The sequence below is a fragment of the Cucurbita moschata genome, unplaced genomic scaffold (assembly GCF_002738365.1).
Source record: "Cucurbita moschata cultivar Rifu unplaced genomic scaffold, Cmos_1.0 Cmo_Scf00015, whole genome shotgun sequence".
In the NCBI taxonomy this organism is placed as follows: Eukaryota; Viridiplantae; Streptophyta; class Magnoliopsida; order Cucurbitales; family Cucurbitaceae; genus Cucurbita; species Cucurbita moschata.
In genome coordinates, this window is record NW_019268531.1 from 1,191,527 (window position 1) to 1,216,310 (window position 24,784).

At 37.5% G+C, this 24,784-nt stretch overlaps 5 protein-coding genes and 1 long non-coding RNA gene across 9 annotated transcripts; 2 read left to right on the forward strand and 4 right to left on the reverse strand.

The window, feature by feature from the left end:
* Window positions 1-103: 103 nt before the first annotated feature.
* LOC111453859 lies at window positions 104-3,128 on the reverse strand. Its single transcript, XM_023095132.1, has 2 exons — window positions 2,445-3,128; window positions 104-2,352 (listed from the first exon to the last, which is right to left on the reverse strand). The coding sequence occupies exons 1-2, from the start codon at window positions 2,784-2,786 to the stop codon at window positions 559-561; spliced, it is 2,136 nt and encodes a 711-aa protein (XP_022950900.1). The 5' UTR covers window positions 2,787-3,128; the 3' UTR covers window positions 104-558.
* A 2,783-nt stretch (window positions 3,129-5,911) lies between these two features.
* LOC111452994 lies at window positions 5,912-6,705 on the reverse strand. Its single transcript, XR_002712196.1, has 2 exons — window positions 6,583-6,705; window positions 5,912-6,344 (listed from the first exon to the last, which is right to left on the reverse strand). It is a non-coding gene; the product is annotated as an uncharacterized LOC111452994 (long non-coding RNA).
* Window positions 6,706-7,236: 531 nt separating this feature from the next.
* Window positions 7,237-7,918, forward strand: LOC111452993 (uncharacterized protein At5g65660-like). Its single transcript, XM_023093903.1, has 2 exons — window positions 7,237-7,541; window positions 7,631-7,918. Exons 1-2 carry the CDS (start codon window positions 7,332-7,334, stop codon window positions 7,796-7,798), a joined length of 378 nt encoding a protein of 125 aa, XP_022949671.1. The 5' UTR covers window positions 7,237-7,331; the 3' UTR covers window positions 7,799-7,918.
* Window positions 7,919-10,084: 2,166 nt separating this feature from the next.
* Window positions 10,085-11,749, reverse strand: LOC111452970 (transcription factor bHLH93-like). 2 transcript variants are annotated; one of them, XM_023093871.1, is made up of 4 exons: window positions 11,071-11,749; window positions 10,821-10,994; window positions 10,569-10,736; window positions 10,085-10,448 (listed from the first exon to the last, which is right to left on the reverse strand). In XM_023093871.1, exons 1-4 carry the CDS (start codon window positions 11,662-11,664, stop codon window positions 10,362-10,364), a joined length of 1,023 nt encoding a protein of 340 aa, XP_022949639.1. In that variant the 5' UTR covers window positions 11,665-11,749; the 3' UTR covers window positions 10,085-10,361. The 2 variants fall into 2 exon arrangements, with proteins under 2 accessions (XP_022949639.1, XP_022949638.1); XM_023093870.1 differs by having other exon boundaries at window positions 10,085-10,451.
* Window positions 11,750-15,133: 3,384 nt separating this feature from the next.
* LOC111453665 (probable beta-D-xylosidase 6) lies at window positions 15,134-18,415 on the forward strand. 2 transcript variants are annotated; one of them, XM_023094852.1, is made up of 6 exons: window positions 15,134-16,063; window positions 16,198-16,364; window positions 16,446-16,543; window positions 16,658-17,008; window positions 17,139-17,555; window positions 17,708-18,415. In XM_023094852.1, exons 1-6 carry the CDS (start codon window positions 15,326-15,328, stop codon window positions 18,310-18,312), a joined length of 2,376 nt encoding a protein of 791 aa, XP_022950620.1. In that variant the 5' UTR covers window positions 15,134-15,325; the 3' UTR covers window positions 18,313-18,415. The 2 variants fall into 2 exon arrangements, with proteins under 2 accessions (XP_022950620.1, XP_022950621.1); XM_023094853.1 differs by having other exon boundaries at window positions 16,718-17,008.
* A 284-nt stretch (window positions 18,416-18,699) lies between these two features.
* LOC111452985 (serine hydroxymethyltransferase, mitochondrial) lies at window positions 18,700-23,276 on the reverse strand. Of its 2 annotated transcripts, none has more exons than XM_023093895.1 (16): window positions 23,097-23,276; window positions 22,782-22,832; window positions 22,611-22,697; window positions 22,093-22,214; window positions 21,799-21,875; window positions 21,484-21,608; window positions 21,154-21,246; window positions 20,947-21,039; window positions 20,627-20,824; window positions 20,344-20,448; window positions 20,010-20,075; window positions 19,852-19,929; window positions 19,574-19,685; window positions 19,391-19,501; window positions 19,124-19,294; window positions 18,700-18,847 (listed from the first exon to the last, which is right to left on the reverse strand). In XM_023093895.1, exons 1-15 carry the CDS (start codon window positions 23,184-23,186, stop codon window positions 19,146-19,148), a joined length of 1,557 nt encoding a protein of 518 aa, XP_022949663.1. In that variant the 5' UTR covers window positions 23,187-23,276; the 3' UTR covers window positions 18,700-18,847; window positions 19,124-19,145. The 2 variants fall into 2 exon arrangements, with proteins under 2 accessions (XP_022949663.1, XP_022949662.1); XM_023093894.1 differs by having other exon boundaries at window positions 18,700-18,873; window positions 19,129-19,294; window positions 23,097-23,274.
* Window positions 23,277-24,784: the final 1,508 nt, after the last annotated feature.

The following is a 24,784-nucleotide window of genomic DNA, read 5'->3' on the forward strand; positions in this document are numbered from 1 at the left end:
AGGGTAGTTCTCCCAATTTCTAGCAAACAAAATCACTTGGAAGATTAAAAGAACAGCTCATACATACAAACAAACAAACGTACAAAAGTGGACATGTTCGGAATTGATTCCATAATAACAGAGCTATATATATTATATCTTCAAATTTGTACAAAATTCAGAGAGAGAAAAAGAAGAAAAAACAAAGAGAGATGGGGCTGTGCCTGGCTGCCTAAGTTTGGATACTTCAATTGAAAAAATAATGCAATTTCTGGTAAGTGATTCCATCCAGACAAACCAGTCCCTTCCTCTTCCAATCTCTTTCTTTGTTGGGCCACCAAACTGTTCCTTTCCTCTGCGAACGCCCAAAAATAAAAACGAAAAAACAAAAAACAAAATAGAAAAGGAAAAGGAGAAGGAAAAGGAAAAGGGCCTAGCCGTCTTCTTCCTCTTTGTCCATATTCTAGGCTCGGGCCCATTCCATCAGTCCAATCATAACTTTTTTTTCTTTTTTATTATTTCTTTTTTCAAGAATGATTTATTAATTTTTTTTTTTTAAATATATTTATTAAATTTGAATTAAAATCTGGCATCTTCGAAGCCGTGCAAATCGCTGACTCTATTCATCGACTTCCTCATAATTGCCACTTTAGCCAGTCTTTCCGCGGCTCGCCAAGCCGATGTCGGCGTTACCTGCTCAAGCTTTTCGTCTACTCGCCTTACCTCTCCTTCTGCCGTGATGTTGTTCTGTCTTTGGCTTTGTCTCTGCTGCTGTTTCCGTCGGCTCAGCGCAGCTGACTCGTCATCCAAGCCTTTTATGTACTCGCTAGCCGATGAGGAACCGGATTGTTTCAGCAGCAGGGCTCGAGCCGCTGATACCAAGTGTTGAGCTGCCGAGAAATCGTTGTGTTCCATCAAACGCTGCGACTCGGCTACAGCTCGGATTGTGACGTGAAGGTTCCTCAGCCGTTCGATGTTCGAACCGGACGATCGGACGGCTCGCGGCCTGGGTACTGGCAATGCATGTTGTTTAGAACAAATAAGCCCATGCGATGGCGATGACATGTCCCTGAAAGTGGATCGTACGGACAATATCGGGTGGGTCCCGATCGACGAAACTGGCACTTTCAGTTCCAATAGCATTTCTCGGATTTCTTCGGAAGAGAGATCGCCGATCCGGATCGAACCGGGTTCGAGGGCTATCGGGCGAGCGGAAAGTGAATAGACCGCAGCGATCTCGGCCGGGCTTGAACCAGATACGAACCCGAGTTGGAGTCTGAGATCCTGAACTACCACGCTCAACAAGCCGCTAACACATTTGGCCAGCGCGTCTTCCGGCGGCGCAGGGCCATCGCCGAAGGAGACGACGTGAACGGGAATCTCCAGGTGGGGGAAGCGCGTGGAGCACACAACTGGAGACGATCGCTTGCAGTTGCTGGAGTAAGAAGCTCCAACGCGGTCATCGTGACCGTCGGAAATGAGGATGATACTAGCGGCGGAATTTCTCTCCCGCCGATCTTCGAGAACCTTAGATGCCTTCTTTATTGCGTCGTTAATGCACGCTCCTTGACCAACTTCGCAGAGCAAATCGACGATTCTACGCGCCGATCGGCGGCCATTGGAGGTCATTCTCCGCAGAGACAACAATCGCTTGGAACTGGCGGAGAACGCCACAATCGAGAGGCGGTCTGTGCAACAGAGAGAAGAAATGACTAATCGCATAGTGCGTTTCACCATCTGGAGTTTGGCGCTGTTCGCGCTCGCACTCACATCCAAGACCGTTACCAAATCGATTGGAGGACGAAGGTTCCGATTCATCGGCGATGAAGACGTCCTTGCAGATCGAGCCGGAGCCTTGACCTTCAATATCACCGCATGGGTTTCGTAGTTGCGACCGGCTGCGACCACCGCAGCCTCAGGCAATAGACTTACTTCAACATTTTTCACAATGTTGGGTAATTTGGGAGAGGCTAATGGTGCAGATGTAGCAAAGAAACCTTGAAACTCGACTGCGCCATCCTGTTCATCATCGTCTTCGTTTTCGTCGGATTCCGGTATGGGATTGAAACGAGCACCGGAAGTTGGGGACATCAAAGGCTCGTCATCGTTATAAACTTTGAGCGTCTTCGATTTGAGTTCGATGGATTCTACACCTCTCGTCTTATCCGTCTGGATTGGTTGGTTAAGAGAAGTTTGAGCATCGAGCAACGGAGCTTGGTTCCAGACGGAGCTACAAACAGGACAGGCCACAATCCGATGCTTCTTGATGTGGGCAGAGATGCAAGGAAAGTGAAAGGAGTGCGAGCATTCTGATGTGAAAATAGCGGTTCCTTGTCCTCTTCTAACGCTTTGTAAGCAGATTCCACACTTAGTCTGCAAAGTGAAAGGGGGAAGTGGAGTTAAAATGATGGGTAATTGAAAAAATAAAAATAAAGAAAAGAAAAGAAAAGAAAAGAGTTGGTTACCTTAGAGATTCGTAAGCCGGTTTTGAGGAGGGAGAAAGTGGAAGGGGATTTGGGAGAAGAAGGATTGGAGAAATGGGAGAACAATCTGGAGGCAGTGGTTTTGTTTTGGGTCATCAGCTTTGGGCTGTTGGGAGTGGATGAAGAAGGTGTGGTAGGAACAGTGGCAACCGAGGTTCGACATCGGAGACCAAGGCCAGGGTTGTCGGGGCGAGGCGTTGATGGGTTAGAGAAAAAGCCAAATTTAGAGCTGATTCGAGGGCTTTGGGCTTCATTGGCAATCCGGTTGGAGTCTGTATCATGTTTAGGAATGGATGCGCAAAACGCTCTTCTCCACCCCGTCATTGTCTGGTCTTCTGAATCTGAATATGAATCTGAATGTTGTCAACAAAAGCAAAAGCAAAAGGTGAGGAAAATGGATAACATGGAACAAATGGGGAGAGGATATGAAGGAAGGAAGGAAGGAAGGAAGGAAGGAAGGAGGAGATGATGGGAAGCCCAAAAGATTTGATAAAGGAATGCAATGAAAAGGCCACACTGTTGCTTCCAAATGGAAACTCTGTCTCTGTCTGCGTCTGCGTGTGTGTGTGAAGAGATAAAAGAGAGAAAAAAGAAAAAAAAGAAAAAAAAGAAAAGCCTTCCCTTCTCGGGAATAATAATGAATCAGAATAGCAGATAGGGATGGGGGTGGGAATGGGGTAACAATTCTGGGGTTAACTTGGCTGGTGAGGGCGACTGCCAACTGGAGGTTGCCGCCTAATATGACATGTCAACGCGGTCAGTTCCTTCTTCTGACCCTAATTTACTACCCAACAAAATGACACGTGTCCGTTTCATGTTTTCCATTTTTAATTTGGGGCATTTATTTAAATCCACTAGGAAAAGAAGACGATATAGGGCGAGGGGCTGTGAGTCTGCCACTGAACCGCTCTGCACCTCACCCACAAACTGCACACTGGGATCCTTCTGATCCTGTCCGTTTGAACGCACAGAGACACACCATAATTTAATTCTACAATTTCATTAATTTAATAAAATTAATAATGTTTCTTTTTTAGAGTGAAGGGGGGTCTTCATCTTCACTTCACTCATGGGACCAAATTCACATGCTTTCCAAACTCCAATGCTCAATAATTATAAAATTACAATGAGAGATATGTGTTCTTTTTTTTTTCAAATTTGACCTATTATTATTAAACCCAAAACCCGCAGTTTTTATTTTATTTAAAATAAGTTGATAGAGATCTACAATCTTTATCAAAGAAAATATCTCGATTTTCAAGCCACTTTCCGATATATTATTTTATTATAACACACACACACACACAATTACAATAATAATTAAAAAAAAAAAGATATTTCTGGAGGCTTCAGTTATGGGGTAGAGCAAACTTGGGTGATGCATTAAATGTGACAAGGATTGTTTTTTAAAAACCCACCATTATTAGTAGACCTAGAATTTCAAAATTAAATTAAAATTACTATCCTATTGAATAATAGGAATTTAATTGATTAATTGGAGTTTATAAAAATGCATAAAAATTAACGAGTAAAGAGAAAGAAAGAAAGGGACTTGATTAAAATTTGTGTGGGTAACATGGAGTACTTATTGCTGTCGCATTATTGGCAGCAAAACCCCTCTAATAGCTTACTTTTTTTCTTTTTTATTTAATTTTTGGGGGGCGATAATTGGTAGATTGTGGAGATGAAATCACAGCCGTGGATCTTAATGTGTTACGGAGTTCAATAAAATAAATACCCAGGGCCCACTAGGAACGGGACGGAAGGTAAAAAAGTAAATAAAGGCAATTAGTGGTAAATAATTAGGGTTTTGTGTGAATATTGGGAAACGGGGTTTGATGGGTAACCCTCGTGTGTGGATCCTCACCTCCCGGTTTGATTATGTTTTCCAAAGACGCCACCGGCTACCGGCTGCGAAGATGAATGACGTGGCATGTGAAAATTGTAATTCCAAGCTCTCCCTCTAATCATTCAACTTTTAATCCATGCATTCATCAGATAATTTATGTACGGGTGGCAGTGAGGTAATATTCATCCACGATTATTTGTTTCTTTTTTTTTTTTTTAAACAAATTATATTCTTGTAATAAATCTAAATAGTTCAAAATAAATATATTTTTTGAATGAAAATAGAACCTTGTAAATGACAACCAATTTTGTTTCTTTCCCAATATATATGATTTTTTATATAATAAAAAATGAGATCTAAATTTTTAGATAACGTTATAATATTGAATATAAATAAATACTTAAAAGAATTGTGCTATCAGATCATTGTGACGAGAAAGAAAAATGGTCCCCACCCCACTGGATTTTTCATTTTTGTCTCAAAAACAGATTTATTTTATTTTATTATAAATACGGGGAATAGAAATATTGAAAAAATGTTTTTAAAAAAAATAATAGGAGTCTGTCTCGGTTCATTCATGTACCAATGATTTTTTCAACAAATAAGTTATCAAGCAAACTTACTCCTCTCCTCTCGAGCATATCTCTTGTTTGATGAAATTCAACTGCGAATCTTGTAACTTTTTTTATTCAACACTAAAAAAAACTATACTAACATGTCTAACAAGAGAATGAGGTTGATTTAAGGGACAACAAATCATCGATATATCTGTGCCGTGGGGCGAGGAAGAGTACAATTATTTGGAGTGAATGTAGAATGGGGCAGCACATGATTGATGGGAATTTGTCATATTACATTTGAAAACTTTGTACTTTAATTTAATTTAAAAAAAACTAAAATGTAATGTAATGTTGGTAGAGTTGAGTAAACTTGAAAATTAAGAAATGAATATAAAATAGAAAAGATAGATGTAAACAAACTGGGAAGAATGGTGCATAAAGAATGATATGAACTTAAATTTATTAATGAATAAAAGAAAATTAAATAAGTAAAGAAAAAAGAAAACAATGATTTGATGTGTTTCCTAATAAATACGATCTGCATCCACCGAGGTGTAAAGGGTGGAGCAGTGGGATGCAAATTCATTCTCCTAATTATTAATCATCTCCACACTAATTACACTTAATTATATATTAATCCAATTGGATTTGATTTCCCATTCTTTCCACTTTTTTTTTTTTCTTTTAATAATTAAAATTATTTTATATAAAAAAAAAAAAAAAAGAGCATATGATTCTAAGGCATATGGCAAACCAGAATTTAAGTAGATTTTGATTATTAAATCCATGTGAGCCTTTTTTGAGTTGAAAAATTCTGGTATGTTCATTGTTTCTAAGCCCATATCTTGACCAAATCTGAGAGCACTCTCTAATTCACTGCCTCCACCTCCCAACACAAAATTCCTCCCCCTTTGCCTTATGCTGTCTGTATGCCTTCAATTTTTGGAGCATTACAGTCCTTCTAAGTTTGGTTTGAAGCTGCAATCTATATTTGGATTATATAAGATGAAATCTCGAAAACTGGAAAGAAAACATCTATGTAATAAAACTGTATTTACTGAGAACCAGAATGTATTTATGATTACAAGGATGTGGGTTTGTCTGTGTGTGCCATACAAACAAAGGCAAGAAAAAATGGTCAAAGAAATATATAATGACTGAAAGAAATAGCTGGGCCGACCCCTAAATTGCCCATTGCCAAGGTGTAGTAGCCCGAAGCCCGAAGAACATCGTATTGCTGGATGGGCCTGGGCCGCGGTCCATTTCTTTCCCACATCTCGAGGAAACAAGCAGGTCGTTCAATAAAGTCCTCATCGTCGTGTCTCTCCCGTTCATGTGCGACCGTCGCATGCCTGTCCCATTCATGCCACCATCGCGGTCAGCTCCCATTCAGTGCCGCCACCGCCTCCTTTTCATCAATTTTTAGACCAATTTCTGTCATTTTCTTTTCTACTTCTATGGCCTGAAAAATCTCTGTATATTTATAATCGGAGACTAAAATGATCAGCAACGAAAACGATGTGGCATTTGTAAAAATTGGAGTTCAAATTAAGAAACCATCATGGTTGCTTGAATTTAGTTGGTTCAAATCTTAAAAAATGACAAAAAGTGAGGAAAGATCACGAGTTCATAACTTTTTATCGGCAGAGGAGATATTTTTGAATGAAATGAAAAGCAAAAGTGGGAGATGATGGGAAACGAATGATCTTACGGTGGGTAGTGTGCGGAAAAGGTTAAAAGAGAAAGGGGGAGTGGGTGAAGTTGGTGGCAGCGATTGGGAGGCACGCAACCGAGAGTGGCGGCCGTTGTTCCCTTGGGCCTCCCCCACCTGGGCGTGGCCCATTTGCCTTTTCTTCACTATCTCCCCCACCCACTTTCCACTCTATCATATCTACACAGCTTGGCGCTTCCTAATCCCAAATCGAGATGTGAGGAGTCAGGGGATTTAGTAGACTCCCAAGCACTTCAACTTTAAACAAGGGTAACCCAAATGGACGGCAGTCACGCCACTTCCTTGGCATCCCAATTCCACACGCCATATCTCACTCTCTTTAGCTGTCTTTTCCTCGGTTACGCATTTAACTCTATTCTACCACTCTCCGTCAATTATGCTTACAGTTTATCACATTCAATCTGGACACACCCAAAAAAACAAAAAACAAAAAACAAAAAACGAATCAGAAGACAAAGCAGACTTCTTTTTTCTTTTGTTTTCTTTATTGGTGAGTGCAAAGAGCGGCAGAGACGCACCCAACACGCAGCTGGGCTCCATACCATTTCCTTTTCCGTACTCACCTGTACCTTTCCATTGTACACACTACTCTTCTTCTTCCTCTGTTTTCCATTATAAATTCCCCAAATGCGCCTCCTCTTTTCTCATTCCATTCTTTCTTCTCTTCCTTCCTTCCTTCCCCATTTACCCATTCCTTATTCCTTCTCCCAACACATGACACATTCCACATGGAGAGCCCCGATTTCTCACCGCCTCACGCCGACGCATCCAGACCCTCCTTAGCCTTTCCTCTCGGCACTGCTCTCCTCCTTCTCGTTATCTTCACCTTGAGCGGAATCTTCTCCTGCTGCTATCACTGGGACAAACTCAGATCCCTCCGCCGCTCCGCTTCCCAATTTAACCCTACTTCTCCCTCCAAATTTACCCCTACTTCTCTCGTAAGTTCGCACCTCTTTCTTCTCTTCCCTTTCTTTTTTCCAGTTTTGATTGCACAAACCATCGATTAATCTTTTTCTCTCTGGAGCAGGATTTGGAGAAGAATCAGAGAGACAGCTTATCGGTGATGATGCCCGGGGATTCCATTCCCAAGTTCATTGCGATGCCGTGCCCCAGGGAGCCGCCACGCCCGGAGATGGTCGAGGTAAAAGTGGAGAAACCGCCGAAGCCGCCGCGAATTGCGGTTCCTTTCATTTAGCACATTAAGATTCATCCTTGATTGATCTTTGTACATTGTAAAAGCAAATGAATTCTTTCCAATTTCATCTGTTATCTTCCCTTGCAAAACGCAATTTCAATTTCTATAATTTACAACCAAGTAATAAATTGAGTTTAAAACTAATCGCCAAATAGAATTAAAATTATTTTATTTTATAAGGTTAGATATATTTGAAATAAGTAATAAAGTTCATGGTGTAAGATTATGATTATGATTATGATTTTGATTTAAGATCATGGAAGTGGAGAATAAGCGGAGAGGAAAGTGCAAAATGACGACGAACACTCGCCCACCTTCCTTCTACTTCGTTTTTCACTCTTTACCGCTATGCTTCACTTTTATACTAAAATTAATTCTTTAATTCATAATGTAAATAAGAACAGTCATATAATTCTTAATTAAATGAATTAATAGAATAGTATTGAAGGTTTCCCAGCCATCATGTCCGCTTTTCTTTTCCCTTTCTAAAATCAACTCCCAACCACTATGAAACTATATAATTACTCCTTAATTCAAATTAATATCCTATACTTTAAATATTTCATTATTGAGTATTGAAATTTATTTTATTGGTTGGATTGGAAAAATATTTTATTTAATTTTAGACGTAACTCAAATTATCCTCATTAAATCATTACATTAGAGACTGCCTTTTTTGTTGGTCTTTTGCTTTAGGATAATAATGATAATGTGCTGAGATTTTAAAATTAATAAAATCAGTTCTCTATATTTTTTAAATGATTCTTTTTTTTTTCTTTCGGCATTAAATATTATTTTGATAACCCTTCCATGTGCTTTCTGTTATTTATTCTAATAATTGTGTGGTTAGAGATCAAATAATCAGATGATTTTAAAATTATGTAATATGTACAATTTTAAAAATATTAGCTTACAATATTTTTACGAACCCAACCATAAATCGATCAATATTTGTACAATTTCCCAATTCATTTGAACAACTTTAAATTATTAAATACTTACTTTTTAAAAATAAAAATAAAAATGGTTAAATTAAATTAAATTAAATTGGAAAACGACAAGTATCAAACTGGGTACTTTAAGGTCACGTTGAAAAAAAAAAGGAAAAAGGGGAAAAGATAATATATTAAATGGGAGTAAAGGGAGACGGAAATAGGGGAATTCAATAAAAAAAAGAAAGAGACGTGGAGGGGAGAGTCAAATTCAAATATTATTAAAAAAAAAAAAAAAAAGTAAAAAAGGGATTATTATTCTTAAGATTGGGTTAATGCGATGATGCAGGAATCTAATTCGTTTAGATTATTAGATGCTGCAATCTTTTCTTTTTTGCTTCTATGTAATATCAGATGCTGCATTAACAATATCATAGTATTATATTATACATACACCAAATAAAATAATAATAATAAAATGTGCTTTTTGGACACAAAATGTCTTTTTTGACCCCTTTTGTTGCATGGAATTTCAATTACTATCCTCTAAATCTCTTATACTTATCTCAATGGGTGCGTAACATAATTCAATGACACTAATCAGATTTAAGTGGAAGGATTTGGGCGCTATCATCAGCCTCCAACTGAGATGATCGTTCTTTTAAAAAAGTTTAGAATTTCCATAAATTTGGATGGATGAGATGAATAAGCAAATTTTGCTGGCATTGTGGTTATTGAGAAAATAGAAAATAAAATGTTTTGATATTAAATAGAATTTACTAAATGAAATATATAAGATTCAAATAAAAGATAAAGCGTAACAAAATGGTAATTAAATTATGATGACGAACTAGAATTTTGGTCCAATAGAGGAGCAATCACATTGGGCCTAATAAACATGGGCCGGAAGCCCAGCTTTGGGCATTTTCATTTATCATTCATAATTTTTTAGTTTTGTTTTTCAAGATGGTAGCGCGTTTTCCGGTAAAATTCAAACCAAAGCTGTCTGCGAACTGTTCCTGAGAATGCCCAGCACAAGCTCCATTTCATCCAACGGAAAACTCATGCTTTGTACAGTAGTGCCATAAAGTCTACTTTTTGGGTACCAAGATCTTCATTATTTGGTTGAAAAGAAAAACTAAATCTACTTTTACCTCGTGTTATGTGGATTGCTACTCACAGGTGCCTGGAAAGTCCGCCCGGAAAGCCATAATGCGCAGAAAGCTGATAGAGAGGAATTTTGAGGGGGACCTTAGCTGTGACTTAAATATTAATCTCTTAAAGCCTTTGGGTCTTTGCTTATTGCTTGTTCAGATGCGTATAGAATATAGAAATGATGTAATAATCAGCAGGAAAACATGAACAAGTGATTGCTATAATCCGAAGCCAACTAAGAAAAGTGAGTACTTTCATGAAAAATGGAACTCTTTTGTTCATTTCCTTCGGTACATTATTGGGATTTCATTTGGGGTATTCCAAGTCTAAATCACTAAATGCACCAAATAAAACCCAGGTTAATTATTGGAAAGAGGGTTACGGATCAATTATTTCAAATTGCAGCCGATTCATTTCATCCCTTTGAACAACACCATTGATGTTCTTCCCCCCCCGGATTTATTCAAGTGTTTCCACTACAAGCACTTCCCTCCATATCCAGCATTTCTGAACAGTGCCTCCTTTATATCATCTGAGCTTGCCACTGCTTTCTCACCGCTTCCCTGCTGACAGAAAAAAGACCAACATTTTTTTTTTTTTATTGAACATTCAGAAAAAAGAGACGCACAGACATCGAAATATTACAAACCAAAAGAAAGAAACAAAACACAACAAAACAAAACCTCTGAACAACAAGCTTGCATCGAGAAATCATTGAAGCAGCTAATCACACACTGTTGAATCTCAAGCCCCAATGCTTCCAATGTGTTCACAGTGGACAGCAATAACCCTGGCCTCGTCGCACAGCAAATGTCGATTCGAGTCTTACTCTCCCTCTTTTCAATATCGAACTGTGTGTCACAAACAACAAAGCTTCATCCATTAACTCAGCAATGGCGGACTAAAACTTAACGGTAAGAACAAAAATACCACACCTTTGGGGAATTTCTCACTTGAACTTCATTGGGCTTCCCTTCCTTGGAGATCGCATTGAAGCCCACGTGATTCGAATCTAAACCAAATTCATCTTCTTCTTTCAAGTTATTGATTCTTTCTAGCAGCTCTTTCACATAATCGATCGTGTCTCCAAGTATAGACGTTCTATCCATCTGCTTTACATAAAAATAATTATAAAAAAAAAAAAACAGTGGGAATTTCCATTACAAAGGCAGAAAAAAGAAGCACCTTGCTTATTTTAGGGACTATTGCTCTGAGCATGGAAAGCCGATCATTCAACCGCTTCCTTCTTCTTCTTTCCGCCATTAAATTCTTGGAGGGCTGTCCTTCAATCTTCTTAGCCTTGTTACTGGTTCTTTTCCTGGATTCTGCGACACCCATTTTGGAATCATTAGTTTCACGCCCACCCATTTGCTCCATTTCCACTTTGCACACACTTGGAGCCGCTTCAGCCTCCATAAACCCAAGTTCTTCCTCCTCCATCCCCACCGGAGGGAACCCACTGTTCTTATTACTCATTTCTTCTTGCGAAACGAATGGTGGGGTTTCGTTATTCCTAGTGTACGATGAAGAATCGAGCTCCGGCATCGCAAAGCCTTCGATAAAATTGGTGTAGAGGTGTTGATCGGCGAAGGAAAAATCAGTAGCAGTTTGGAGAGCGGGAAAATGGGGGGAAATAGAGGTACCCATTTGGGGATTTTCATCAAAACAACCAAAATTCCAGGTATTTTGGAAGAAATCATTGAAGCCATTTGAATAAGAGGAGGACCAAGGCGTGGAAGCTAATAACTCCTCTAAGAAACCATGTTGACTGAGCTCCATTTTGTTCGTTGTTCTTCCCTCTTTTGGTCTGAAGAAAGTGGAGAACAGAGTGTAATGAACATGGAGTTGCACCAAGTTGGGGAAATATTATAATAAACAAAAAGATAAAAAGGAAGGGTTTTTCTTTTAATTTATTTTTAAGTCTATAAAAAAAAAAAAAAAGTGATCATCATGGTATACTGCATATGGTATGTACTAACCCTAGGGCTAGGAGGAGGGGTAGGAGGGCTATGGCAAAAAAGGAATCTGCTTTTTGCAAAATCTTCTCTCTCGTCTGTGAATTTATGTCTTTTTCACCGAACTTATCAATCAGACAAAATTTGTTTTCTCTTTTCAAATAAACAACTCAACATGGGTTTGACCCACAAATCTGTCTCACCCCAAAACACATCACCAACCAACCATCAATCATATAATAATACTATCACTCTATCACCCTCCCTTTTCTCTCTCAAATTAATTAACTTTAATCTATCCACTTAATTATATCTCTAATCTATCATTACGTGACAATCAAACAAAAATGTCACTAATCTATTACTAATGATCTCCTTTTATCTTTATTTTCTTTTGACATATTCGCTACATACTCGCGGTATAGTCATGTTATTGTGACAACTGAGTAAATTAAAGGTACATGAATGAACCGAGATCACATACATCTAACATACGGTAGGTTCATCAATTATTTATAAAAACTTAATTTTTCTTCTTGCTATAACATTAATTGTGATTGCAATTTATCTGTTCTTTTATATATTCTCTGATTACCGTAAGAAAAAAAAAAGATTAACTTACAATGGTGATCCGTCAAAACATCATATGAATACCTATTTGAATCATTTACCCACTTTTCCCCCTACTTTACTAAAGCTATCAAAACAAAAAAAAAAATCAAAATTCCATCAGGGTTTTGAATAACTTTCTTGACTCTGTGACTACTCCAATCAAATTCAAAAGTTTCTAGCATGAAAAGTTGGTAAATTTAAAGAACAATATGAAAATAAATTTTAAAAAAAAACGTACAAATAACTAATATGGTGCATTGAGGAAGGTGGACATGTTTAAATCTCCATCGCCATATTTACTATATTGAAAAATATATAATTATATGACGCAATAAAAATGTGGGGTAACATAAAATAAAATAAAGTTGGAATTGATTTGAATATTATGGTTTAAGGTCCATTTTTATGCGCTGTAAAGTTGGGGCGCAGTAACATTATTGAGCAAAAAAGGCCGTTTGCTTTTTCAATCAATTCGTTTTAATTAACATCTTTTTATATATTATGATTTTTAAAAATTACAAAAAAAAGTTGAAATTGACTACAAACCATCAAGTTTTTATTAAATTGCATCCCAATCCCCACCACTTAGGTTTTTAAAATAATTATACCCAAACGCATCGCCCAACTGGCCCCGACCATCTGAAATAGACACCAAACCAGACCCCATACCATGTGACCGTCAATGTCTTGTGCCTAATCTCTTTCTCAATATTGCTTTTTCTTTCGTGTTCTCTTCGAGTTGTACTAATTTCAAGCACAATCAAGATTTTCCCAGGTGAGATGAACTTAAACACACACACGCGCACACGGAGATGTTGTTGTTGTTGTTTTGTATTGGCATGAAAAACGATGGAGTTTGCATGCCCGTGTTTGGTAGGAAACAAAACACAGCGCCCATGACAACAACATTGTTGTCTGCTTCCTGTTTGACTCGGTTGGGGCTAGGGTTTGTTTGTTGTGTTGTTATGCATCAGCAGCATCTTCATCATTCATCATTCATCATTCATCTATCAGCCCATACTACGTATCTGTATGCGTTCTGTTCACTGTTAGTGAACATAGGGATGGATGGATGATTGTATTGTAGTGTAGTGTAAATTAGGTTAAAAAAGGATGGTGGTAAAGTAGAGTTTAGGGTGTAAAAAGTAAAAAGTAAAAAGAGGGTAGAGTGTGAGAATTGTATGAGGGGTCATATCAGGATAAGAAAACGAGGGAGGGAGGGAGGGAGGTCGAAAAGGGAAGAGGCCTCAAAAGAAGTGGGTTTTTAACGATATGTGGGCGGCAGTGGTGAAGGTGTAGGGCTTTCCCACGCTCCCACCAAACACCCAATGCTCCATTTCTTTTTCTTGGCTTTTTATGCAATCATAAGCCCCCTTTTACTATTATTTTATCACACGCCAATTCCCACAATACCTTCCTCTGCCTTCTCTCTGTCTCACACCACTTTTCCTTCCTTCCTTCCTTCCTTCCTTCCTTCCTTCCAATAATATACATCCTATAAATTCTCTTCCTTTCCCTTCCTTCCCTCACATGCCCTAATATAATACACAATACCTCCAATCCTTACTCAAACTCAAACCAACATATATTCATCTCTAAATGTTAGGACACATTCCCATTCCAATATATTTCATGCCTTATCTCCACACTTTCAACTTAAACTTGTGATGATTGGGTGAAAAAGATCAATATGGAGAAGCTCTCAAAATTATCATCTTTTGAATGTTACCCCCATCGCAACCTCTCAATTCTTACCTTTAATTTGTTGTGAAAAACATACCTGAACCACCGGTCAACCTTTCCTAAAATCAACTAACAAATAAAACCCTATTTTCTTAGGGACCCCCCCTTCCCCACACCCAAAAGGAAAAGAAAAAAAAAAAACCCACTGCCTTTTCTTCCGAGACTGACACCAAATTCAATCATTAAAATTTACGCCTAATTCCTCTTTCCGCTTCTCCCTCAAAGTTTTACAATACATCTCCTAAGTAGTGGTTTCACGTTCTTATAAGAAATACTTTGTTGCTTTATTCTCCAGTTTAACTAATGTAGAACGTTGGATCTAACAATTTTATTATTGCATCTGAGATTGAGAAATAGATTGACCCATTAGAGATTAAATTTTTATTATTAGTTTGGGATTTATATAGTACTAATTAGAAAATTGAAATGAAGCTTTATAATATAAATTTTAGTTGAAAGCCTTAATAATATAATTAAAGGGGGTTTCACTAATGTTTGAAACATAAAAAGGGTTCATGTTAGTTTGAGGACAACAATATATTCTACTCATGTACTGTAGTATTATACCCTCGCATTATCAAAATTGACAAAAATCCCCTTTTTCTTCAATTATTGCACAACTGGCATCGGTATCTGGAATCTCGTAATCAAATGAAATCGCATCTTTATCCTCTCAATTCCCTTGTTTTTTTCTTCTTTTCAAAACCGATATTTCATTTGTTGGCCCAAATTCAGATCTGAATTAAGAGTCCTAAGGCCCAATTGACATATTGGCCCAAAGTGGAAGGGGTTGTGTTAATGGGCCATGATGTACAATGGGGCCCAACTGACAATAGACCATCGTGGTCCATGTCGCTACGTACGGTGTCTGTCTGCCACGTGTCACCCCTATCATATTCATAATTGATAGCTTCCTTACTAAATTCCAGCACCAACTGAACTGAAGTGGTAGAGGTAGAACGCTTATCGATTAAATTCCGTAATCAGAAAGCACAATTGAATCTTCGCCCTCTCTCTCTCTCTCCGCGAGTATCATATCCGAATCCATGGCTGACGTAATTGTTTCTTAGCTCCACTTCACTTTTCATCCTCTTCTTCGAGCTCAAATTTTTCAAGATACAATTTCTAAGATGTCAATTTCATGGAAATCAATTTTGATCTTCTTCTTCTTCTTCTTCTTCCAATTCTGCAAATCATCCTCAGAACTTGAGTTTCCATGTGATTCATCCCTCCATCGTTCCTACCCCTTCTGCAACACATCCCTTTCCATTACAGCCAGAGCTCAGTCCATACTCTCCTTACTCACTCTCCAAGAAAAGATCCAACAGCTCTCAAATAACGCCTCTAGCATTCCTCGCCTCGGTATTCCTTCCTACCAGTGGTGGTCCGAGGGCCTCCATGGCATAGCCACCAACGGTCCCGGTGTGTCCTTCGATGGCCCCATAACTTCGGCCACGACCTTCCCACAAGTTCTCGTCACGGCTGCATCCTTTAACAGAACTCTCTGGTTCTTGATTGGGTCGGCGATCGCTGTCGAGGCTAGAGCAATGTTCAATGTTGGGCAATGTGGGTTAACGATTTGGGCCCCTAATATCAACATTTTTAGGGACCCCAGATGGGGAAGAGGCCAGGAGACTCCTGGTGAAGACCCCATGGTCGCTTCGGCGTATTCGATTGAGTTTGTGAGAGGTCTTCAGGGCGGGAATTGGAAGACAGAGCGTGTTCTTCCAGATGGGTTTGGAGAAAAGGGGAAAATGGAGGAAGATGATGGGATGGATAGTTTAATGATCTCTGCTTGTTGCAAGCATTTTACTGCTTACGACTTGGAGAAATGGAAGAATTTCAGTAGGTATACCTTCGATGCTGTGGTAAGATATACATTCTTTCTCGCTACGTATCACCCAATTTTTAGCTTTGTTCATTCAACTAGTTTGGTACTGATCCAAGATTTGAAACATCCCAGTGCTATCTCAACTGGTTTAGTCTAATCATATTTTAGTAGGTGACAGAGCAAGATCTTGGAGATACATATCAGCCGCCTTTCCGAAGTTGTATTCAACAAGGAAAGGCTAGCTGCTTGATGTGTTCTTACAATGCGGTTAATGGGGTGCCTGCATGTGCAAATCCCCATCTCCTGCAGCAAGCTCGAAATGATTGGGGATTGAAAGGGTAAACACTTCCCTTTAGCTGTTGCATCAACTAGAATTTGAAGGATGTTGGAGTTTTATTCCTTGTTTCAATCAAATACAGGTACATCACCTCGGACTGTGATGCAGTAGCCACAGTTTTTGAGTACCAAAAGTACACCGACACCCGTGAGGATGCTATAGCTGATGTTCTAAAAGCAGGTATTGTTATGCCTTCCTGCCTGCCTGCCATGGATTAGCCACCTCTAGTTTCACTCAGCTTGGGGGTTTTTTGTACTCTTTAGATGTGGTGATGAGAAACATAATTGCTTGTAGGAATGGATATTAACTGTGGTACTTTCACGCTTCGGAATACCAAATCTGCGATCGATCAAGGAAAGGTGAAAGAAGACGAGTTAGATAGTGTTCTTCTCAATCTTTTTTCGGTTCAAATCCGTCTTGGACTCTTTGATGGGAATCCAAGAGAGGGGAAGTTTGGGGATCTGGGAGCACAAGATGTTTGCACTGCACAACACAGAACTCTGGCTCTTGAAGCTGCAAGGCAAGGAATTGTGCTCTTGAAGAACCAAAACAGATTTCTTCCGTTGGATAAGAATGCCATTTCTTCATTAGCCCTTATTGGATCTTTGGCTAACAATGCAAGCAAATTGCTTGGAGGTTATGCAGGTGGGTTTTTCTTGATTACTCTTTAACTATGTTCTAGTATTACCTAAACTAGATTAGGCTTGCTTTGTTCTTTCTGTAATCACTCATCTTGGTGAGCTAAAGCAATCAAAATATTTGTTTTGCTGATCAGGAGTTCCCTGCAGCCAAATGAGCCTTGTTGAAGGATTTCAAGAATATGTAGAAACTATATTCTTCGCATCCGGTTGCCTTGACGTGCCATGTGCATCGGATAACGGATTCGATGAAGCAATTCTTATATCGAAACAAGCTGATTTTGTTATTGTAGTGGCCGGACTAGATTCATCTCAAGAAACTGAAGATCTAGACCGAGTTAGTCTTTTGCTACCCGGTAAGCAAATGGACCTTGTATCTTCCGTGGCATCAGTAAGTAAGAAACCAATAATTCTTGTGCTCGTCGGCGGAGGACCGCTTGACATATCTTTTGCTAAGAAGGACTCGAGAGTTGCAAGTATTCTTTGGATCGGTTACCCCGGGGAAGCCGGTGGGAAAGCTCTAGCTGAAGTCATCTTTGGAGACTATAACCCAGGTTTGTATCTGTTTCCTTAGTTCAACCATTGTAGAATGGAGATCGAACCATTGACCTTTGCTCGAATAGCACATTACTCAACATATTTCTAAAATCAGCTTTGATTACAGCTTATGACTGTGTATTATAAATTCTTCTCAACAAAATCTCAGGTGGACGGTTACCTGTAACATGGTATCCAGAATCATTAACCAATGTTCCTATGAATGATATGCACATGAGAGCCGACCCGTCTCGTGGTTACCCCGGAAGAACTTATCGATTTTATACTGGAGATAGCGTGTATGGATTCGGGCAAGGGTTGAGTTACACAAGTTTCAAGTACGGATTGTTATCAGCACCAAAGAAGCTGAGTCTTTCGGGAAAAATTGGCGCAAAGTGTAGCAGAAGAATGATGGCTCAAGTAGTAGATGGAGTGAGTGTGAGTTACATGGAAGTTGAGGATGTAGAATCGTGTGATATGCTGAGATTTCACGTGAAGTTATCTGTGAGTAACATTGGTGAGTTTGATGGGAGCCATGTGGTGATGCTGTTCTCTGAGTTTCCAGAAGTTTTGAAAGGCACTCCTCAAAGACAGCTGATCGGCTTTGATCGCTTGCACGTGAAGAGACAGCAATCAGCTCAAAGCAGCATATTGGTGGATCCTTGTAACCATCTTAGTATGGCAGATGAATATGGGAAAAGGGTGATTCCTCTTGGTGATCATATAATAAGCTTGGGAGATTTACAGCACACTATTTCAATTCAGGTCTTGTGAATTGAAACCTTATAATTTTGTAATAATATTTTAGGAAACTAAATGAACCATTTGAACTTGACTCAGGTAGCAGGTTCAACGAACAAAGTCATCTCGTTCCACTGATATCAAATATACTTTTCCCTCGTACATATTCTTAGAATGAACGGCTCTAGAAAAATAATATGAGAAAAATAATATGAGAAAAATAATATGAGAAAAATAGCACGGCTCTAGAAAATAAAATTGAATTTGTTTGATAAAATCCCATTAGAATGAACGGCATCCTTTCCTTTATAAAGGCTAGGATCTATTTGTTTTAAAACTAAATAATTAAAAGTTCAGCTATCATAATAATCAAGTTAAAATAGATTTAATAATTAATATATTCTAAATGATGAGAAACTATTGAAAAATAAACATGCTGGACCAGATCAATTTATTTTGGTAGATAACTTCAATATGCATATTATATACACCTCAAACTCCGCTAAATTTGAGGACATAAGATAATTAAAACTTACATACTTGACATACGGCCCTTTCTCGACTGCTTGGCCACCATTTCTCGACTGCTTCATCCTGTTCCAGACATAAATGAAAAACACAAACATTTTAGAGCATATTCATGATTTCACTATATTTTGTCTTGTAAAAGAAAATGATAAACTATATATGGCTACATTATAAGAATTATTTAGATGTTAGGATATTTTTTCATGGTAATCTTCCAAAATCTAAGTCTTCCATGCAACAATGAAAACAATAATCCAGTTACGTTATTAATACAACTGACCATATCAGATAAAAATATTGTCATCAATAATGATCTCATACCAGACAAGATTTCTTTCTTAGCTCTTGTATTTCATTGTTTCCTTTTCAAAACCAATTGTAGGAAATTTCTTTGCGTATTCCTCAACATCATGTCGTAGCTTTTCAATCTCAGACTGGACGTAAGGAGTAGACTGCATTGTGGTCAAGAAGTCTTTCAATTTTGTTCCTGGAATAACAAATCTTAGAAGGGTCAGCCCCATAATTGGCCAAACTAAAATAATGAATTGTGATCGTAAAATTAAATTAGAAAGGCTTTAGGAACCTTTGGTTTCTGCTTTGATCTTTACGGCTAAGTTCACTGCAGCATCAAAGAACTCTGCTACCTTAGCGAAATCATCCTCAACAAATCCTCTGGATGTAAGAGCCGGTGTTCCTGAATGATAGATGGTTATTAGCTAAACTGATGGTAGCCATAAATGGATATCAGCTCAATTTTGGATTTTACCCATCCTGATACCACCGGGAACCATAGCTGAGACATCTCCAGGAACAGTGTTTTTGTTGGCAGCTATATGAACTGATTCTAACACCTTCTCAACTCTTGACCCATCAATACCCTGGAAGATTTGTTTTAAATAATAGTCAAACTTTCACCTATTTTTTTAATCAAGCCAAACTTCTTTTATTAGATTATTAGTTTCTCTAAGAATTTCAATTCACAAAGAACTCCGAAAGAAAAAACTTCTTTTAAATAGCTAAACAAAAGCAAGGAGCGTCTCTTACCTTGTTCTTCAAATTCACTAGAACTAAATGATTCTCTGTTCCACCAGAAACAAGTTCATAGCCCTTCTCAACGAGAGACTGCATTAGTTTTTTTTTAATAAAGTCAGCCAAAATATTACAAGTAAAATAACGTCTCGTTCCTGGTATGAAATAAATACCTGTGCAAAAGTTGAGCAATTCCTAAGAACTTGCTCTTGATACGCTTTGTATTCTGGAGTTGTTGCCTACATCCAAAAAATATCATCAAAAAGGAATTTCATATTCATCAGCTCAAAACACTATATTAATTACAGCCAAATTGGACTTAGTCTGACTTGAACTTCATCATTATTTTGATCTTTTCACTTAATGAAACACAATCTTCATCCTAAAAAAATAAGTCTAGTTGGTGCAACAATCTAATGCTGCAGTACTGTAAGTGCAGAAGAAAAGGTAACAACTAACAGTTCCAAGTAAAATCTATGAGAGGAACGTGTTTATGATCAAACCAACCTGTTTCAGTGCAACTGCTAAACCAGCAATTGTGTGGTTGTGCGGACCACCTTGAAGACCAGGAAAGACGGCCTGATTGATTTTGTCTTCATAGTCATATAACACCTTAAGAGGGATGCAGCAAGAGATGTTGACCTTATTAGAACTTCATTCAATAGCCTCAAAGTTGCAATTCAGTAAAATTTGAAAAATGCATCTATCCTAAAGTGAGAATAATGAATATTGACAGGAATCCTAATGGCAAGGATAACAATTGCACTTATCAAAAACAAAACATAAGTACCTCCCGGCCTTGTTTATTAATCTCTTTCACTCCTTTCCTGAAAAAAATCATGGCTCCACGTGGGCCTCGAAGTGACTTGTGAGTTGTGGTGGTTACAACATCAGCATATTCAAAGGGTGAAGGGATGACACCAGCTGCAACCAATCCACTTATATGTGCCATATCTGCCAACATTATAGCTTTTTGTTTATCACAGACCTGTCAAAAGGCTTAGCAAATGTGAGCCTTGGACCATCCAAGATGTGGCTTGAGATCAAGACCACAACTTTCCATACAATTTAAGTGCTCATTTTGATACACATGAAAGTCGATGAATTTACCTTGCGTATACGTGCATAATCATATAGACGTGCATAAGCACTAGCACCAGCAACAATTAACTTAGGTCGGAAAAGAGCAGCACTTCTCTCCATCTGCCATTTGTAGTTCAACGCTTAGTAACATGACTTGCAAAGTATTATTAATGGCCCAATTTCCACCCAATGGAATTATATGACTAATCCAGTAAGTTCAAAATTGCAGAATACCTGGTCATAGTCAATATAGCCAGTGCTCTCATCCAATCTATATGGCATTGTCTCAAAAAATATAGACACTGCAGAGATCTTTTTGGTATCAGTCTGCACAATCACGCAATAGAAGTCTTTTTAATTGTTACTTAATGTTTCAACATGTTACCAATATTTGTTGATAAAAATAGCAAACTGCTAATAAGGAACTGGTTGTGACACCTTGACAGATTGATGTGGAATATATATTACAGAACTAGAAAAATAATAGTAATTAAAAAATATAAAAATAAATAAAAGATACAGAGGCTTATATCAACAGAGAGTTCTCCAGAAAGTTAAAGGCACCTGGTAACCATGAGAGAGATGTCCACCGTGAGGAAGATCAAGTGCCATAATCCTATCATGAGGTTTTAACAATGCGGTATAAACTTGAAAGTTGGATGGAGAGCCAGATAAAGATTGGACGTTCACTGCAATAAAATGGGATATTCAATTTTAAAAAATTGTTAATCCCGAGAGAGCTTCCCAGTTAAAACATTTCTGGCCAATGCATACGTGAACCTTTCTCCATTAACCAATGGCCGTATGGCATTAGATAAAACATATATGCTAGCTAGTGATTCTAGACACTCCTTGTTACCACATAACTATTTTAAATACCTCCCCATTTTTCTGGATCCAAATGAAATGCTTCCAGAGCACGTTTTTGGCACAAGGATTCGGCCATGTCAATGTACCTACAATGTACAAATAATGAAATTAATAGGCTATGGGCATCAAATAACAAGAAGAAATTAGTTTTGAAGAAAGCATAAAACCAATGATGGCTCGCACGTATCAAAGTGAGCATAGCTCAGTTGATATAAAGTATACCCTCAACCAAAAGGTCTGAAGTTGGAATTCCTCCACCTTATGTTGAACTCAAAAGAAAAAAAAAAGATGGCTTCCACATACTCGTTTCCCCCGTAGTATCTAGCCCCAGGATAACCTTCGCTATATTTGTTAGTCATAACAGATCCAACTGCTTGCATCACGGAAACGGAGGTGAAGTTCTCAGATGGTATGAGTTCCAGGCCCTTGAGGAAAGGAAAAAAAAAAAAAATGGTTTCCATCCAAAGTTGAACTTCAAAGAGAAATTAAACAATTCACCCTACTATATATGAAAACGCCATCTAACACAAACTGCAATTAACAAGAGAGAAAATATTTACGTAAGTTGTTAACAGGAAGCCCGAGAAAAAACAAATTCTTCAAATGGATTGAATTTAGAGTTCAGCGAGGCTTTCAATGAAATGGACTCGGAAAATACTAGTACCACATGCTATCATTTCATCCCAATCAAGCCGATTTTAATTGAATGTATGTTCAATGTTGCTTGAACAAATAAGTATCAAATTCTTCAACCAATTAAAATAAAATAAGAACTGCCAACAAAATGCACACAACACAGTTAAACAGAGAAACTGTTGTACCTTCCATTGTCTGGCCTTTTCGAGTTCAATTATGTTCGCGATTTCCGGATCAATTACCTCGAGCGGATCATTCAATTGTTTAGGCCACTGTAAAATATGCTACCATAAGCTAATTTCAGACGTGAAATGCGAGTATAGACAGAAAAAGAAGAAAAAGAAGTATTGAATTACCGGAACGCGTGGTCTCTCCTTGTCATAGACAGCTTCGTTGGGCAAAGAAGACTAAGAGAACAACAAAACCAATGAAACAATTAACGATTAGAACTAGCCGACTGCGAATTATACAGTAATCCATATAGATGATCTCTTCTGTTTCTTGATTGTGCAACATGAGAGAACGCAGGGGTAACTGATCTTAATTTACAAAACTGAAACCGCTCTCTCTCGTAGTAGTAGTGAAGTGAGGAGCTCAGACATGCATTATGCGGAGAGCCAAAGAATAATATAAAGAAAAGGAAACAGCAATAAAGAGAATAAGAAAGAGACCAGATAACAGAAAGAGCCGCCATGGAGGAGGTGACGAACGGGCCTGTCAATGGAAGAAGAAAGCCTTCGTAGCGCCATTGCCAGAGCCATATTCTCTCTGGTTTGTTTTATGAGGTCAGAGGAATTTTAGCATTTGAGGTAGTCCGTTTCTTCTTTTATTCCCCTCCAGTTATCTTCTTCTCTCCCATCATTGCCTCACACTTCCAAACACACAGGCTGCAAATTTAATATATTTTTTTTTTAATTAAGAAAAAAACTTCCTATATCTCTAATTTTCTAATTTTTAAATATAAATGTTAAATCCATCTACTTAGATTAGTACCTAAAATTGACTAATCAAGTTAATTCTTAAATTTTACAATAAAATAACAACTTATGATATGATTTGACCCTTTAATCATACAATTCTTAAAAGATTATACACAGTTTTCATTTTTCTAATATATATGCGCGCACATTCAAAATTAACCGCATAAATCACATCCAGACTTGGAACATTTCCAAGCCACAAAATAGTATATATAATTTTTGAAAATATATACATATTTATTTATTTGTGAACAAGCCACAAAATAAATAAATAAATAAATAAATAATCAACTTAGGCCATAGATACCATAAATGTTGTTTAAAGCATGAAAATAACAAAATTGTCGCATCAACTTCCATAATATTCAAGGAACAATACTAATACACTTCCGATGCCGTTCAGTTTCTCCCTACAAAATTTCAGTTCGAACATTATTATCCTCGTCATTAATTAGTTCAAAATCAATAATATTGCTTTTTTTTTTTTCGTTTGAGTGGACTATGACCTATTGTTGCTTAGAAATACGACAACTAACAAATCCCGCAGGAAGTGTGTCGGGTGCGACCGGCGAAGATGAGGTTGTTATCACACTCACATGGTTAAACTATTATACGACCTCTGCGCATTCCCAATTAATTAAATCTGTACTAATAAGAAGAAAAAAAATGCAACAAAATACTGTTTTTGAATAATTTTAATTTAGATAAAAAGAAAATGCAACAACATAATTAAAACCAGCCCCATAGTATAATTTATTTAATTTTGGAAATCTTATTTTCTAACCCAAACTAAACTACACATGAAGCTGTGGAGTACTCACCTACTTGACTTCTGCCGTCAATGATATCATTAGTAAATAAAGGCAAGCCAGCTATTCAAATCGATCATGCCATTATCATTACTTAACTTAAATGGGGAATAAAAGTTCATACAATATTAATTAAACCATGGCAAACAAAACATTTGTATATATTTATCCTATTCATCCTTTTCTTATATGATACGTCAGTGCATATAATATAATTAATTATTTAATTTTCTTGTTCTTTTAAATAACTAATAATTTGTCCTTACAACCAATTTTATGTCTAATGATGCATCATTATTTGATGAAAAACTTATAAATTTGTATAACTTATTAAAATGAATACCAGGTGGAGGATTTGAATTAAAATATAAATTTAGTTTATGAATTTTAAAATATTTGTCTATTTAATTTTTAAAAAATTAGGGACATAAATTTATATTTATATTTTATAGACAAAATAAGGTGTAAAGATGTATTAGAGGTGCGTGATTATATTAAATAGATTAGGAAATTATTTGAAGAGTATTATAAAATGACATCCAATAATGAAGTTAGGCCCATAAAGTAGGT